The 17,819-nt window shown below is 31.5% G+C and overlaps 1 protein-coding gene across 1 annotated transcript in view; it reads right to left on the bottom strand.

The window, feature by feature from the left end:
• ADGRB3 (adhesion G protein-coupled receptor B3) overlaps positions 1-17,819 on the bottom strand; it is a gene marked incomplete at its 5' end in the record, with an annotated part of 705,309 nt that overhangs the window by 434,929 nt on the left and 252,561 nt on the right. Inside the window, 2 exons of the mRNA XM_079781368.1 lie at positions 257-418; positions 6,248-6,358. Coding sequence (XP_079637494.1) covers positions 257-418; positions 6,248-6,358 — 273 coding nt within the window. The remainder of the gene's footprint in view (positions 1-256; positions 419-6,247; positions 6,359-17,819) is intronic.

A 17,819-nucleotide genomic window follows, 5' to 3' on the forward strand; every position in this document is an offset into this window, starting at 1 on the left:
ATAAGAAGCAGATATAGAAATTTCAACTTTATAGCTCAGTGGGTAGGGGAGTCATTTATCTAATTTCTTGACTGCTCTGAAAGCAGAAATAATCACATACATAATAAAAATTTCACAGTTGAGTAAGAATTACACTTATCCACTCTAATTAAAATGCTTATACCCAGTTCATATGAAAATAACAAATCAATCGTTCCAAATGCGTAGCATGACACAATTCAATAACATCCACAGTTGTAGTTGCTGCTAACACTACCTGGACAGAGGGCAGTGTTATTGCAAACCCTTGATTCTCTTAATGGGCCGCTGCAGTGTGTCCCGTAAGGTGATACACAAGTTCTGGTTCGCACCTGCGACCCTTGACCACAAGTAACTGAGCATGTGCTCCACTGGGACCACTCTTCCACACCAGATTCACCTGCATGCAAGACAACAAACAGACATGAAATACCGTCTTGAATATTCATATACTAAGCATTATACCAAACTGACATTATGACATGCAAGAATAATTTAAATGTGATAATATGACAGTACATCAAAAGGTACAAGAAAACACTTAGGAGAAAAAGAAATTTAAAGGGAGATACATATTACACTATTGCAAGGTCCAAATTTGCTATACCCCTATTAGCAAAACTACTCTTCACAAATTCCACTGTGCCATGGACGCTGTGAAGGGGCCAGCCAGAATTTTACAACAAGAATTAATATTGAACTGATTCTCTTCAGGCTTTTGTACTCTGATGGGAGAGGAAGGAAAAGGCATTGGTAATTTACTCTGCCTTTCTGAACGGGAATATATTGATGCATTCTCCCCTAATTCTTTATTTCATTACTTACTTTCTAATGCTGGATGAATTGGAACCCTTGGATTGGGGCTTATCTAATTTTTATTGTGTTGAACACTGACACTTTATAATTTATTCCTAGTGCTATTCCTACTTTTTCATCCTATGCCAGCTATTTTGTGTGTGTGTGTGAGAATTTATTGAATACCTTCTGTCACAATTCCCCCCATGATCTAGAGTAGTGATTTTTATTTGAAATAAAAGAAAATGCTTCCATGACTTCTAGTCATTTAATATGGAACTAAATTTTATTCCAAAATAGGGCCCTAAAAAGCCAATTAATGTCTGACTTCATTAATTTTCTTGGTGTAAGCATCACACTGAAACAATGTCTAAATTCTACTATTATCAAAAGTCATGTCCCAAAATGACTTAAAGTCAATAATTTCTAAGACCATAGCAATGTGCTTCTGTTTCTATTCTGGCATTATGTTCAGGATAGACTTTTAACTTATTTGAAAACTTGTAGTTCCTTTGCCCAAATTACAAAATCGGGTCATTTACTGGCAGGAACCATTTAAATTAACCATTTGTTGTTGAAAACATTTATAGGAGAAGTGTTTCTGAAAACTTTATAGTACTCACTATATAAATCAAGAAGCAATTTATATTTTATCCATTCTGTTTAGAATTTGTCTTTGGGATGTAATTCAAATAATAAATAGAATATGATAATCCATTTGTCCATGTGTTGTGAAAGATTGGTAAATGACTTTGAAATTACTTGCAGTGCTACTCAAGGCAGCCGGTCCCCAGGCAGGTAATCCGGGACAGAGAGGGCTTGGACCAGAATATAACTCAATTTGCTGATTTCTTCACTAAGAATTTCTTTTTTTCAAATAAACAAACAAACAAACAAAGACCAGCTGAAATAAAACACGCTTGCTAAAGTAGTTGAAGCTGCGTTTTGCAATAAGCTTCTTTTTTCCCTGGAGGGCCCATAACAACTTGTTCACAAACAAGCATGGGTCCGCAGACTACACTTTGGGTAACACCATTAAGAAGCATTTGCTTTTATATTGGTCTGCATTATTTACCCAGAGGCATAAATTATAATGCACTTATCACTGAAAATATACCATAAAGGGAGAGCAAGGGGTAACTGAAATGACAAATTACATCAAATAGGGCTTCGTTTTAGTGTTGTGATCATGTTTGTCCTAGAAGTTCTATAAAGATCAACCTTGATTATTTCAGTATTTTTGCCTTCACCAATTTATATATAACTAATTCATAAAATGTTACTGAAGACCATTTGAATAATATTTAAAACTCTGCCTCATAATTTGTTCTTTTATGTTAAAGAATATTCTATCAAGGTTAAAAATCATTATTTTATAAAACAAATAATGTGACAATGGTTAAAAATATCCACACATATATGTATATATGCACATAGTTATTTAGCAATGAAAATTTAAGGTTAACGTTAGGGAAAATGTAATGCAATTTTTTCATTTGATATTTCAACCAGTATTTGTAATGAGGTTAAATGAAGTAGAAATATTATGGTTGTTAGTTATTTAAAGGCCAGAAAAATCTTGAAAAATGTGAGTTCTATAGTAAGTAAATAATAAAGATTATAAATAAAATTGGTTATATTTTTTCCATAAAAGCAGTTCTTCTCTTCCCCTTGCATTGTTATGATGGCAGGAAAAAAAATAATTAAACTGAGCAATGAATCAGGATCAAGATCTACTTTTAAATGTATTTCTGTACAAATATGTACAAATTTTGGTTGCTTCCTCATGTATGATACCATAATGATATGAACAGGCTAAGCAGTGATGCCTGGATCATGAGAGATTGATCATTAGTGCTCAGAATTGGCCTTCTTCACTCTCTCCAAACTAATGGTTTATTTTGTTGGCCAAAAACAAAATAATTAAGTACAATATATATATTGGCTTTCAAATTATGAATCAAATTTTGCCACTCAAGCACTGGCTTACCTACCCAAAGAATGGCCATCCCTCAAATGCTCTAGTTTCAAATGACCTTTCCACTGAATAATTATTATTTTCATGCTGCCCCTTCCTCATTCCAAACGGTGTGAAGATTATTCTAGTCAAACACGGGGTCATTGTGAGGAATAGCTAATACGTTTTATACAAAAGATGTTTGCGTTTTTATTAAACTCACTGATATTAAGAAAGTAAAGTATAATATAAAGTATTCAATTTTTAATATATGTGTCTTTGGAGATAGCACAAACTATTGTAGTTACTTAGTTTGCAACTGAGAAGGCACATTAAATATCATGAAGAAGGCTTCTGTATCCAAGGCACTGTTGAGGCTCTTTATCCTGGCACACAACAGAAAGGGAAACTGGAAAAGCACTACAATTAAAGTCAAAAGACCTATGTTTGATGGGAAGCTACTGAATTATTAGCTCTGTGCCTAAACAAGTCACTCTATTCCTCGGAATCTTTCAATAAAATAAGTAATACATCTACCTCAAAATGTATTTGTGAGAATTTGGTGAGATTATATATGACAGGGCATTTTAAATTATCAACAAAATATTAATATAAAGTTGTGCTAGAATGTTAAAATCATGAAATTAGAAGCAAAATTTTATTTTTCTGTTTTATATAACATGCTATGTATTACTAATATAGGCTAAAATAATATTTTTCTAAACAAGTTTTCCTAAGCCGTCTTATTGGCATTTAACTTACATCTTCATTATATATGTATATCTTATCACTTTCATTTAATTTTCCTTGACAATAAATACAAATTGTATACTAGGCTATTGGAGCACTGTCCATTTTCATTCAAGCTAGCCATAACAATTACTGGAGTTATTTTGATAAAATAATCCTACTTATCAAATGTTACTCTTTTAAAAAAATTACATTCATTTGATTACTTTATGGAAAGTTTGTTTTTTAAATATAGGTTACTGATCATACTGATTGAAGAGGCCAGGTTACTAATTTTGAGAAGTAATTCTTAAGTTATAAAGCTTGATAGCTTTTGTTTTGTTTCGTTTTTTTTTCACAACTAATATAAAAATTAGTTTTTGTTATTAGATTTTACCTGTATTGCATCATTCTTTGTTCTCAAATTAATGTTAACAATATTATCATTGTTTATATATAACCACATTTCTTGCTTTGAAAGACAAACAGAGAAGTTTTATAAGTAAAACAATTTTCATGGACACGTAGCTGTATTTATTCAGACTAACTCCCTTAACACCTAAATAAAGTATAATATCAGAAAGCATTTAAGGAAAATCTCTTCTTATCTTTATAATTTTCTAGTGTCAGAATTATTTTTTAAAAAAAATATTTACATAATATAGTTTTCCAGTCTATTACCAATATCAGAGTACTTTACACTTAAAACAAGTAATATGCATGCATTTATATTTGCCTATACTATCTTTGGATAAAAGTGAAATAATAAATATTTATTATTCATCAATTTGAACTCCCCCAAAATATTTTCTAACCATAATTTTGAAGTTCATTGCTTTTTCTGAATTATTGTTAACATTATGGGGATATGGTTTTAAAGCTCTTCATAGATCTATATAATGAGTGTTTCAACTATTTTATCAAGAGATGTAATACCTTATATTAGATACAGAACAATTCCTGGAAAATGAATTAGTAATTTCTTAGTAAGGAAACATAATGTTCCATATGATTTGCATTAGCAAATAAGGTTTTGCACGAAAACTGAATCTTCTTGGTATATATTGCAGGCAAATCTCAAAACTGAATTTAGGTAAAACTCCTGGCCAAATTACATAATGTTAAGCATAAACTAATTTTACCACATTATTGGAAATTTAAAACTAAAGTTTATCATTTCACTCCTAATTGACCCAAATTTCAAGACTTTTTCATTAAACCAATGCCTGCCACATCTTTTGCGAAAAGTAAGGACACCCTTACTATTGCCCCCATAGACGGCACCTGAAGGAGGCTGTTGACTAGTCACCCCCGCCCTAATGCCTCTACTTAGAGTCAAAAGTCCCCTAATCTCTGTGTAGTGGTTGAGAAATTTTGCTTTCTGTAAAGTAGAAAAGTACATTTAGAAATTTAAAAATGTGCCTGAACCTGGTAATGTACATTTGTCTTGTTCAAGCAAATCATAAAAATATATATCACCTTTATTTAAAAATAAGAAGGTGCACCAAAAGCAATTCAGATAAGTAAGTTTTCTTCATTTTTGGATTTGGCTGCAACATATATCTATATACATATACTAAAATATGTCCTTATTGTACAATTTATTCTAAACATCCTCCTATTCTGAGAATTATTTGACCTACTTGCAACTAATGTATTAAAATCTGCCACTCACCTATTACCAAGAGCACAATTTATTAAGAATTGACAGTTTTAAGTTGCAGATTCAAATCTATTGTTCCAAACTAATGTTATCCTAAGAACATATGAACTAAAGAAAATATACATTCTTCAAGGGAATTCCATAAAAATCATTCGGAACGTCATGTCAAAAGGCTGGTCACGTACTAGAAACTTCTATATTAATGGTATACAGATTATTAGGTCAAAATGCATAAAACTTCATAAAGACATAGTTAAAACTGTTAGTTTGTAATTTCCCAAAATAAAATTGACACCTGAAAATGTTTGTAACACAATTTAAACATGTTTCATCTAAGAATGTACACATGCAATATATCCAGATGAAATTACAGCCCATTTATTATGACAAGCCAAAATATGAATGTATTTATTTGTTTATATATATACATATATATTTGGAGGGAGGTATTTTAAAGTAATTTAATTAATTTAGAATTAAAATTTTTATAAGCTATAAAGTAATTTTTGATATTTAATTATTTGTATTACAGCTTACAAATAATGTCAACTTTTTATTATTTAGGAAAAGGAAACATTTTTCAAATCAAAAGTACAAAATTATAAAAAGAACTGTTTCTAACACTTCTATACATTTTAACAATCAGTTAATATTTATGTGATGTATGACATTTGAAAAATATTCGACATATTAAATATTGTTAATTTAAATTTTATCATCTAAAGTCCTATTTATAATTTTGACCCTAAAGTCCTATCATTATCAATCAGATAAAATAACTTTGTTGACTTCCTTTAAAAGTCTAATGATTAATTTAAAGTAGTTAATTCACATAGTAAATAATAATATGTAAATCCTAAATGTCCCATAATGAAAGCAAAATAAACCTTAACACATTGTAGTTTTGCATTTTTCAATTCACAGCTACTTCATTTATGGACTTTAACTGGTGACAAAAATAAAAAATGGGATAAAAAAAATATCAGCTCCAAAAACTGACAAATGTGCAGCAAAAGATTATGAAAACATGCAGTGGTTCCATTAAATTAACAACAATAAATAGAAAAATGTAACTAACGTATTACCAGTTTGTGCCATAAATTTAGCAGCATCAGCTTGTTCCTGAGGGACCCTTTTCTCATGAACAGATCGAGGTCGCTGACTTTTAATTGTATGATCTCCCATCATTCCAAATTCTAAAGACAGAATAAAGGTATATGAAAGCTTGTGTGTAGACATTTCTCACAAATTACATTACTGTCTCATGCAATATGTTCCTGCATTTACCTGGAAGTTACTTGATGAAATTAACAATATTAAATTTGCTAGACTGAACTGCTTGGAATATTTCTAGACTCAAGTCAAAAAAAAATCTATAAACAAGAACAAGGTTTCAAAAAACAATAACAGTCAATAAAATGACACACCAGGTTTTAACTCAGCTTAATTAACAGAAATAGTGTACTCTTTTCTGATAACGTTGTGAAGCAATACATCAGAAAACACACAACCAGTGTTAACTGTTGTTTTTCAGAGATGGAAGCCTGACTGCGTGACAGCTGCTGCTTTGCTGTTTAGCAAGGCCCCCCACAAGTTTTTCAGCACTTTTTATTGAGGAACGAGTAATCCTGTATCCTAGCTTTCCTGAGATAAACATTCATTCGATGGATTATTTTTCCAAAGATGAGGTTGCCCTCGGTCCTCAAAAGCTCATAGAAAATGGTGGCTGAAGTAATTTTCATTCTCTCCTCCACTGCCTCCAAAGAAGTCCTCATCTCTTTTCTAACCACATGTAGAGTTATGTTTAAAAAAGGGAGTGACTCCAGGTTTCTGCTATTTAATCCTTTAGTGGTATAACCTCCTCAGAAAGGTGAAAATCTGGGCCTAACTCAGAGACAAATAGGGGAGAGAAAAAAATCAGCTGAAAAAATAATAGATCCCATGCAATATATTTTTAAAAATTCACAGGCTTACAAATCTGCAAGAGTTCCATGCTTATTGCACTGTTACTGTAAAATAATTTTAATAAAATCGAAGCCTCACTTATGAAACTGTTGTCTGTTTGGGCTCAGAGGAGTGTAGGTAGGGGAAGGGAATTTCTGAGGAGGTGGAAATCATGGTGATTTCTGTTACACCAAGAACATTCTTAAGCCCTTAAGACCAGGTATTTTATAGATGCCAAAAATGATTAATGATTGAGTAGCCTGGCCATATCGTTCAGTTGGTTGAAGTATTGTCTGGTACACCAAAAGGTTGCAGGTTTGATTCTGGTCAGGGCACGTACATAGGTTGTGGGTTTGATACCCAGTCGGGTCACGTATGGTAGGGGATATCTCTCTCTCTCTCACACACACAAAATCAATAAACATTTCCTCGGGTGAGGATTAAAAAACGATTGGGTAAAACAGATTTTAATGATAGTGCAGCTATATTGCCAGAACTAATAGTGTCAAAATTTGGGAATGGATAATTTCACCAGCTCATTATTTTGCCTTTCACCATTGATTCTTAAATAATCTTCTGCTAAAATATTGTACAAAACGTACTTGTGTAAATAAGCAGTGTATTTTGTAAGCATTGATTCTATCAACTCTTGTCTTTTATGTAAGGAGAAAGATTAGCACATGTTTTTGTCCATCCTGGCAAATCCCCACATAAATATTAAAGTATGGTGCCTGACAAGTTGATTTGTAAGATATCCTTTCCAGATATTCCATGACATGAGAAATTTGAGAAATCTAAATATGTATTTGTTTTTTGTCAGTTTAGATAAAATCTAACGCAGAAAATGGAATTTTCCCTAAAATGTCAATTGCTTTAATCTTCTAAAATCCATCACTATTTTCCATTACTGCCAACATCCTTTCATTCCATTCTTTTATTTGTACATTTTGTGCTACTTAAACCATGTTTCATTATCCTAATAAGTATCTAATCACATGTCATTTAGTTATTTTGAAAACTGACTACTTAAAATGTTTATATCTAGGCTCTTATGCACGATCCTATATTTTAAAATTGTATAGATAATTGAATTTTTCTGGTTCTGAAATAGCAAAAGAAGTTTAAGTATGCTTTGCCTTCTGTCCTCTAGAATTTGTCATTTAAATTGTGTGTATGTGATGTGTGTGTGTGTGTGTGTGTGTGTGTGTGTGTGTGTGTGTGAGAGTTAGGGCATTTTAGATCAGAGTGCATGTTTACATAAATATGTTGGGGTCTCTGATGCTCACACTAAGATAGCTATGGCACTGGGAGGGCAAAGGATATCAAAAGAAATTATTGCATGCCCACAACTTCTTAACTAAGTAACTTTATTACCTGTTCTAATAGAAAATTCTTCAACTCAGTGGTAACATGATAATAGCATACAATCTGTTTCCTAAAGAAAAATAGTTTATTTGTTCAGGGACTATGATCCTAAAATTTAGTGGTCTGAGTATCTTGGTGGACACTGCTGAGATGATTTTAAAAGTATCATGTTCAATTTTTAATTATTTCTAAAGTTTAAACACAAATAAAGTACTTGTTTTTTCTAAAATAGGCATTAATAGTTAAGTGAACTATTTCATATTATTAGCTGAGATGTGATTTATATCTCTCAAACATATGTATAATACAATTTAATTTCAATACTATTCTTCACTGTAGTCACTTCTACTAATCATCAATAATGTTATATGAACATTAGTGTTGATAGCTTATAAGGAGGTCACAGTACTTAAGAAATTCTTCAATCATCTGTGAACTCGATTACATATTATTTACATAACCAAAAGTTGAAATAATATATTTGATTATTGCTCTCAACATAATTTATCTGAAAAATTACTTTTAAAAATTGAAAACTGCCCTGACCGGATGGCTCAATTAGTTGAAGTATAGTCTCATACACCAGAAGGTTGCAGATTAGATCCCTGGTTGGGTGTAAGGCAATCAATCCATGTTTCACAATCACATATCTCTCTCTCTCTCTCTTTCTCTATCTATCTATCTCTCTCTAAAATCAGTAAATCCATATCCTTAGGTGAGGATAAAAAAAAAAGTGAGAACTAATACGAGGCCTTGATAAAACTGAAGAACTGAAGTCCCCATAAGATACAAAATATACTAAACAATTTATTCCTTTTATCAGAGAGAAAAACAACACTATGGCAGTATTTTCTGAATGTCCCAACCTATAGTTTCAGACCCAAAACAATCTGAATTTGTAAGTAAAAGGTGTAAGCTATTATCTAATCAAGTGAGTTTATTTTGCCAATGTTTATGTGACAAGTGTTTGAAAAAAATAACTTCTTTGTCTTAGGGTTGTTATCAAAGGTAATATTTAACAACAAATATTATGGTTCCATCCATATCTCTCTATGAGATATTTTCAAAACATATGTGTTCTTTTACAAATGGTATCTTCTTCACTTCTAATGAAAAGAAAGGCTAATTGTATCATTCAAACTTAGAAAACAACACGGTATTGTTTTTGCTATTCTCTTTTGTAGAGAATATAGTTGAGGTAAATCTGTAGCATAAGTTCTTAATGGTTTGTTGATTCATATTCAAATGATTCTGAGTTGGCAAAGAGACTATACTACATTAGTTACACGAGAAAAATAGCATAGCCAAATAAAAACATGATTTGCTTTGGTGAAAGCAAAGAAAAAAAAGTTATGAAATCAAATGAAGTAATGTACAGCATAATATTGTTTATATACATATGATACATGGCTTATGAAAAGTACAGGGTTATTTCCTATGTCTTGATGTTGATGGTATCAATTAAGTTGCGGGTAAAACTGTATTTAAGTGTAAAACTCAAATGATTGGAGATGAAATCCATATTTAGGTACATTTTCTCATAGACTCATTCTCTATGTTTCTTGATAAAAAGCACTAGTCTCTAGAAGTAGAATACAAATAAAGTTATGTGAAAGATAGGTTTTGAAAATCTATTAAGTATAGTTTTATGTCTTTTCTTCCCCCATCCAAGAATATATAAATACATCATTAAGAAACTAATAGACTTGAAAACTGACACTTGATGGTCAATTACCAGTTATGAAGTTTTTGTCTGGAAATTAAGGGTTATTAAAATGTGAAACTGTAGTCATCAAAAAGTTAAAACACATATCCACTTGTTATTTAACCATGTGTGAATTTTTAACGTATAGATAAGCAGAACATCAGATAAGTTGATAATGGTTATGATTGCAATCTTTCTTGCAATGTAAACACTAACTTTCCTTTGCATTTCCGCAGAAATCGTCCTAGCCTGGGCTATTATTGCTTCTCAACAAACTTTCAAAGTTATGTCCTACTTACATTCCATGGCCAAATGGCACTACATTTTGTCATGGAAATAGTCAAGCCACTGTATCCTTTCTCTCGATTTTCTTTACTTGAAATGCCAGCTCTTCTAGACAGGCCTGCAACAAAGCTCCTTTCCAAGTCCAACTCAGAAGGCATCACGTCCATGAACTATTTCCCTATTAACCAATCACAATCAGCCTCTGTCTTTCTTACGTTTTGCTTTACGTCAATAATGGGCTTTCATTTTAACTATTAGATTAAGTGTCTTATTCTTCCCAGTATATTATACACTTCTACGGTAAGGAAACATGGTTGATGGATTTTGAAATCACGTCCTGCTTTGCACATAACTGGGATTCAACATTTATTTATTATATAAATAAATTTCATGTTAACAATCGTTTTTCCAAAATGTATGTAAGTTTCTGGATATCTAGAACTATTTCTTTAACTTTCTTAGAGAATAGTTTGATGGATAAAAAATTAAATTCTTACCAAAGTACTTGAAAGTTAGTTATGTGTGATGATGATGGACCACATTTATTCTGTCAACAGGTTTATTATCCATAAATGTATTCTAGTTATTATCAAAATATTTTCAATATCACTTTACTTAGAACTTAAATCTCACTGCCCTTAAACAAAGCTTGATATTCTGAAACAAAGCTTGATTTTGTCAGTAAACATTTATTAATTACTTAATGTGTGAGGTACTTAAGATATAAAGATAAATAAGAAAGAGTCTCTGATATTCTAAAAGCTCAAGGAAATCCACTAATCATGGCCCGATCCTTTGAAATATGTAAAATTATTTAAATAAAAATATTAAGCTATACTTGAGAACCTTTTTATGTTAATTTTCTAGATAACATATCATCCTTAACAATAATGACTTACTAATATGTCTCCAAAGAGAACATACATCTTTTAAGCATTCAAATAGACATTTGATTTTTCATATCATAGTGTGTAATAATATTAAAGGTGTAACTCATTGACAGAATAAATATTTTGTTACCTGGTTGGATTATGGTGGTGTAGACAAATTTTGTTAAGAAACAACTAGAAATTTTCTGAAATAAATTATTATATTTAATGCATTCTAGATTCATAGTTAGTCAGGAGTATTAGTTATTTAATTTATTAATTTATTTTTACACTTAATGGAAATACAGTTGGCTAATTGCATGCAAATAGCTGAGATTTAGACAATGAAGAGCAGCCCAGATCACCAATCATTGACATCATTCTGTTTTCTGATACTTTTAGAAAATATTTTTTGAAATTTGCTAATACTTAAAAATTGTATTCTGTCACTCAACAACTATTTGTTGAGTGCCTACTATAGCCAGATACTTTATCAAAAGATAGAGCTTATAGGGAAAATGCCTGGAGTTTGTATTACCAAAGACGTTTCTAGAACTGGCATGAACTATTATTAGAAACATGGAATTTTAAAAGAGGCATCATTAGTTGAAATTCTGAAGGACACTGGTTAAAAAATACTTTGTGCTGTTGATTATAAAAATACAAATTTTATTTTCCCAAAGACCAAATAGAAGTCGAATAAGCAGATAGAAGACAACTTCCAAAAATTCAAGAATAAAATTTTATTAAAAATAATCATTAAATGCTTAAATAAAATTGAGTAAATGAATATTATGAAATATTTAAAAATAAAGACATATTAAGACTTATTAAGAATCTGAGAAATCCACCATTGAAATTTAAGAAGTTAACTGATATTCTTTCCTCAAAATTATATTTTTTGGCGCTGCCATAGTTAGATACCTGGTTATAGGGACCAAGATACTGCTATTTCTTACTATAACCAAACAGAATTTTTCTTTTCAAAATACTTCCACAAAAATTATTTTATTAAATAGTTGGCCATGATTCTGTTAAGTAAATGGGTTATTTTGTGCCACTTACAGAAATGGACAAAACACAGAACTGTCAAGGATATACTGCTGGTATGTTTACAGAACAATTAAAAATATTCAGGAATTTTCAATTGAGTTGTTAAATTATAAAACACAAAATATTTTATAGAAATTATTATCAAATATATTTAGTGTATATATTCTTAAACAAGTATGCTGCAATTTACATTTCTTTATTCCAAATAGTAACTTTGAAATAATTACATATAATAGATTTTTAAAGATATCCCCACATGTGTTTGAAAAATTTATAAAACATTTTATGTAGAATGATTATAGAAAATTTGGGGTATAAACCCTTAAATAATTATGTTTATACTTATTTTCTGTCTTCCTTCTGGGAAATGTTAGTAAATTGGACGCACTGCTCTATGTAAAAAATCATTAATGCATGTAATCATGTAAGAATTATTTGTTAATATTTCTTATATATTATCCACTTGTATTTTGTTATCTCACCTTTTTTGAGATAATTATTGAATTTTTATAAACTATCAGTAGCTTGAAAATATTTTATGTGTTGGTGGTTAAGAAAATAAATGTAGAAATACATAAATTAAAAATATAATTCCACTTGTAATATTAAACTAATAACTGAATGTCTTTTCTTATTGACCTGTATCAGAATTTAGCACATTAGCACATAAGTGGCAAAATAAGATGCTTTACTCTGAGCGCTAAAAACTTATGCAGAAGTCTAAAACTCTTACTCTATAAGATTTGGATAATATTGTTAAAGTGGCCAACAAAGATCTTAGAGAACCTTAAATATAAGAAAGTAAGCGGTTGTCCTTGGGTGAAGTATTTCTATATTTTCCTAACAAGAACAGAGCGTGGTTGCTTATAGTCTGAGGACATCTTTGGACCCCTGGGTCCAAACTATTGGCAACTCAAAACATTTAGTACCCCAAAAGTTTACAGGAAAAGAGTTTCATAAGAAAGTCAATGCTTTTTGGTTTGATATTTTTTATATATATTACCTTTATATACTTTTTATATTATATCTATTTTATTATATAATATATTTATTTAGAATGTTTAAGAAAAATTATTCCTCTATGATTTTTAAATTAAGGCTCATATCCATATGGCACTTTTCAGCTTGTCAAAGCTCATTTTAACTTATTATAACAGTAAAGAATAATTTAACTTAAAGCAATATTACTATATGCATACTTACTAAAAACACTTTAATAAGATAATATATAAAAATAAGTACATTCTACAACCCAATTTAAGGTTTAAAAATGAGATAAATGTTTACTAGATCAAAATATTTCAATATATAAGAAATGGGCCTGTTTTTTTCATAAGACACTGGTATCTGGATATTTCTGACACATCTTTATTGCACTTAAATTATATTTGATTTAGTAGCATGTCCTCAAGGTTACTCTTTGTACCTGGAGGTAAGAGAGGATTTATTCTGTCTTTAAACATTTTAACTTATCTATTATGTTCATACAGATAAATTTTAGAGAACCTAGTAATATCAAAGTAAATAGTTCTAGTCATGTTTTACATTTGTCTACTGCTATATTTCTATAGTTTATTATAGAATTTTTAGCTCAAAGCGATATCATTTTATACATATTTACTGAGGGAAATAGCAAACAGACTTCCTTAATGAAAACGATTTTACTAAGACATACATATAGCATTTATAATAATTTGTAAAAATAAAAATAATACCATCTTAACCATTCCCTTACAATTTTAGCTTATATTTTAGGAACAAATGACTATACATGGAAAACGTTTTCATTTTTTTCTAGGCTATAAATTAACTTTATAATCAAATAGCATATATTCCAACTTGTTTTCTTAAGTTATCATTATTAGTATTAAAGCCAAGTGACATTCCACAGAGAGAACTAAACATTATGCGCTTTTTCAAAGTCGTGCTTCATGTACCTAAAGATACTTAAGACCACTTTAACAGTGTAAGCTAAAGCTGAATGTGAGAGGTGACAAGTAAATGGGCAGCCACGGATGCAGCTCATATTTCAGAGCATCACACCTTAAGATCTCTTGGCATCTTTGTTCTCTTTGTAAAGGGGATTCTGGGAATATGATCTAAGGCCTTTTTTATGCTCTACAGCTGTTTTCTCAGGTCAGAAAATGGCCCATGAACATATGGGTTATCTCTCAACAGACCAAAAGGCCTCCCTGAGGCCATACCAAGCTTGATTAATGGGTCTGTACAGACACATATGCATTAGAGTCTAAGTAAGGCAAAGAGTTGTATTGACTGCTTCTAAACATTTTCTTAACTCAATCAATTTTGAATAGTTATCTTGATTCATATCTAGCACTAAATCATGGTTTACTTTGAATTTGAGGTCTCAGACTGCCTGATTCTTATTTAAATCTATGTATCTATGCTATAGCTAGCATTCACATTGGAAAGTAATATTTTTAGAAGACAATATGCTTTCAAAAGCATTTGGTAATGAATAAATTTTATTCATTCAGCAAATATTATATGAGCACTTTATTACATTGCTGACAAGATTCTAGGCACTGGAGATAGAGCGGTGAACAAAGCAGACAAAAGTTCATTTTTGTAAGAGAAAATTTTACAGTTAGACTTAATCTGATATACAAGGCTTTTATGATCTTATATGAATACTAGAGGCCTGGTGCACGAAATTCGTGTGCAGGTACGGTCCCTAGGCCTGGCCTGTGATCAGGGCCATCTTTCCCAGCTGCCCACAGCTGGCCCCGCCCCCCTGCCACCACCCACCCTTGGTTCCGCATTCCCCATCAGGTGATTGGTGCCTGACAGCAGGGGCAAGAGACCAGGAGGTCGCCTGTTCCCACCCACTCACCGGCCCTGCCCCCACTGCAGGTGGCCATCAGGGGTTCAGAGCCTGCTGGCCGGGGAGAAAGGAACCAAGAGGTGGTCAGTGCGCCTCATAGTGACTGGTCCAACTGCCATTCTGGTCATTCTGCTGTTAGGGTCAATTTGCATATTATCCTTTTATTATATAGGATTAAAATTACTAGCTAGCTCTTTATAAAAATTAAATATAAGCAGTCATATACACATTAGTCAGATTATTTTTTATTTATTCTTTTATTCATAGACTTGTTCATATAAAACTAATTTATGTTTATATCTCATACAGATCATTCTATAGAATTAAGATAATTGTTTAAATAAAATCTGTTTACACAAAAGGCATATCACTATGGCCCCCAAAGTATTGTGGTCTCATTGTTTTTTCTTGTATTATCTTTAAATTTTTCTTTCTCAACCTTTTAATTGTTTTTGTTATACACTGGGTCTATTCTCTATATAACTTAGAAGAGACTATTTCTTCATTCTATTCTCTCATATCTTTTAAAATATTTTTATTTTTGAAAACTCCTCAAGAAGTTATCAAAAAAGTATACATATATGTATATTTTTTTCATTATACCATTCCTCCCTATATTCTTATTGCTAGACATTTATGTTGCTTTCAAAGGTTTACTACCAAAGAAGAGATTCCTATAAATGGCTTTGCTGTGAGGAAGCACAATTTATATTTTGATAGATATTGTCACATTGTTTTTGAAATGTTTCTTCTAATATACTTCACAACAGATAGTGTAAGGAGAGAAAATGCTAGATCTTTTTGGTCTATTTGATTTTTATCAATATAAAATATCCCTCTTTATTCCGATTAGTGCTTTTCATATTTCAATATTCAATATTTCCATATTTGACTTTTATCTGGTATCAATGCTGTTATTCCTGCTTTATTATCACATTTGTTGGCTATAGCCTTTTCATAATTTATTTTCAGCCCCTTGGAGTCATTTTATTTTAAGCATATGTCACATATGCAACATATAGAGTTGGATTTTAAAAATCCTATCTGATCCTCTTTCTTTCAATCTGAAATTAAACCCATTGACATTTATTGTATTTATTAAAATGTTAAACTTATTTCTTCCATCTTATATTAAGGTTTTTCTTCAATATTTTCTCACTACTTCTATTTTCCCCCTCTTTCCTACATTTCTTGGATTAACAGGAATTTTCAATTATTATTTTTGTCCTCTAGATATCCTATTTCAAATATTCTTGCTATACACTAATTTTGTTATACTTACTTATATGTATTCTTTAATCTATCATTCTTTTTAGTGAATTAATATCCGTACTGTTTCCCAAACCAAATAAGGGTTTGGGTGTGCTACCACTTGTCCTCTGCCTTGACACACATACGTCATTTACTTCCAAACTGCTACATAAGAACACTGTGCTTTTATAATTTAGGCTTCACTATTCATTGTATTAATTCCTTTGTTGATATTTTTCTTGGAATTGTTTTTCATTTTGTTCAAGTATATGCTTCAGTGGAGAAGGGGTCTAAAATGGATTTATTTTGCCCTGACACTTGAATGTTAGCTTGGCTAGGCCTAGAATTCAAGATCAAGAATTATTTTTTTTTTCTCACTGAACTTTGAAGATAACTTATACTGAATCCCGGAATTCAGTATTGCTTATAAGGTGTTTTCTTTTTTTTTAAAGGATTTTTTCTTTTTATCCTTGGAGTTCTGAATTTTTACCAGCATGTGCCTGGAGCATTGGTCTTTTCCATTCCACTTGCTTGGTACTCTTTTTCGCTTTTAGGACAGGGACCAGCATCTCAGCTGTGCACACTGAATGAGTTTCCCCCTGAGCCACCTTTCCCTTGTCTTATCCATCCTGGGTGTTCTGAGTTACTGCAAGCCACACTTCACTTTCATCTCAGGCTCTACATACTCACTAAATACTACCTCTGGGTAAACGAAACTCCTAATTTTTGGTTATTAAAGGGCATGTGCTAAATCTATTACTTTGCATTTCGTTCTCTGAACAATTCTCTTTCCTGTTTACAGAAGCCTTTAAAGAGACCATCCTGGAATTCCTCTCTTCCCAGGCACCCAGTAATAAAAGGCAATCGGACTTCAAGCCTCCTTGAATGAAACTGCTCTCTTGGAAGTCATTTGCCTCTTAGAAACGGTCGGTCACATTCATCTTGAGTCCTTCAGCATTGGATTCCCCATCCCACAGCTTTTTCTAAAATGTTCACTCCCTTGGCTTCCAAAGCTGCTGATTTGCTTTTCGCCCTCCTCCTCACTGCTTCTCTGTCTCCTTCACTGCCTTGGAGTTTTCATCCTCTAAATGTGCGTTTTGCCTCAGGTTCTGACTCAACATTTTCTCCCTCAGAAATTCCATCCTTTCCTATAGCAAACAGTTTCTCGCTTCCACAGTCTGATGTGTATCTTCCAAACACCGACCCTGCAGTGCCACCTGCGTATTTTGATGGCAAAGTCAGCATTTATGAAAACAAGTGAATCATTTCCCTTATGAGAGGTGCTCCTAGCTATGCATTTCAAATTTATTTTTAATACAAATACGGGGCTCAATATAGTT

This window comes from Cnephaeus nilssonii (assembly GCF_951640355.1).
Source record: "Cnephaeus nilssonii genome assembly, chromosome: 9".
Classification (NCBI taxonomy): domain Eukaryota; kingdom Metazoa; phylum Chordata; class Mammalia; order Chiroptera; family Vespertilionidae; genus Cnephaeus; species Cnephaeus nilssonii.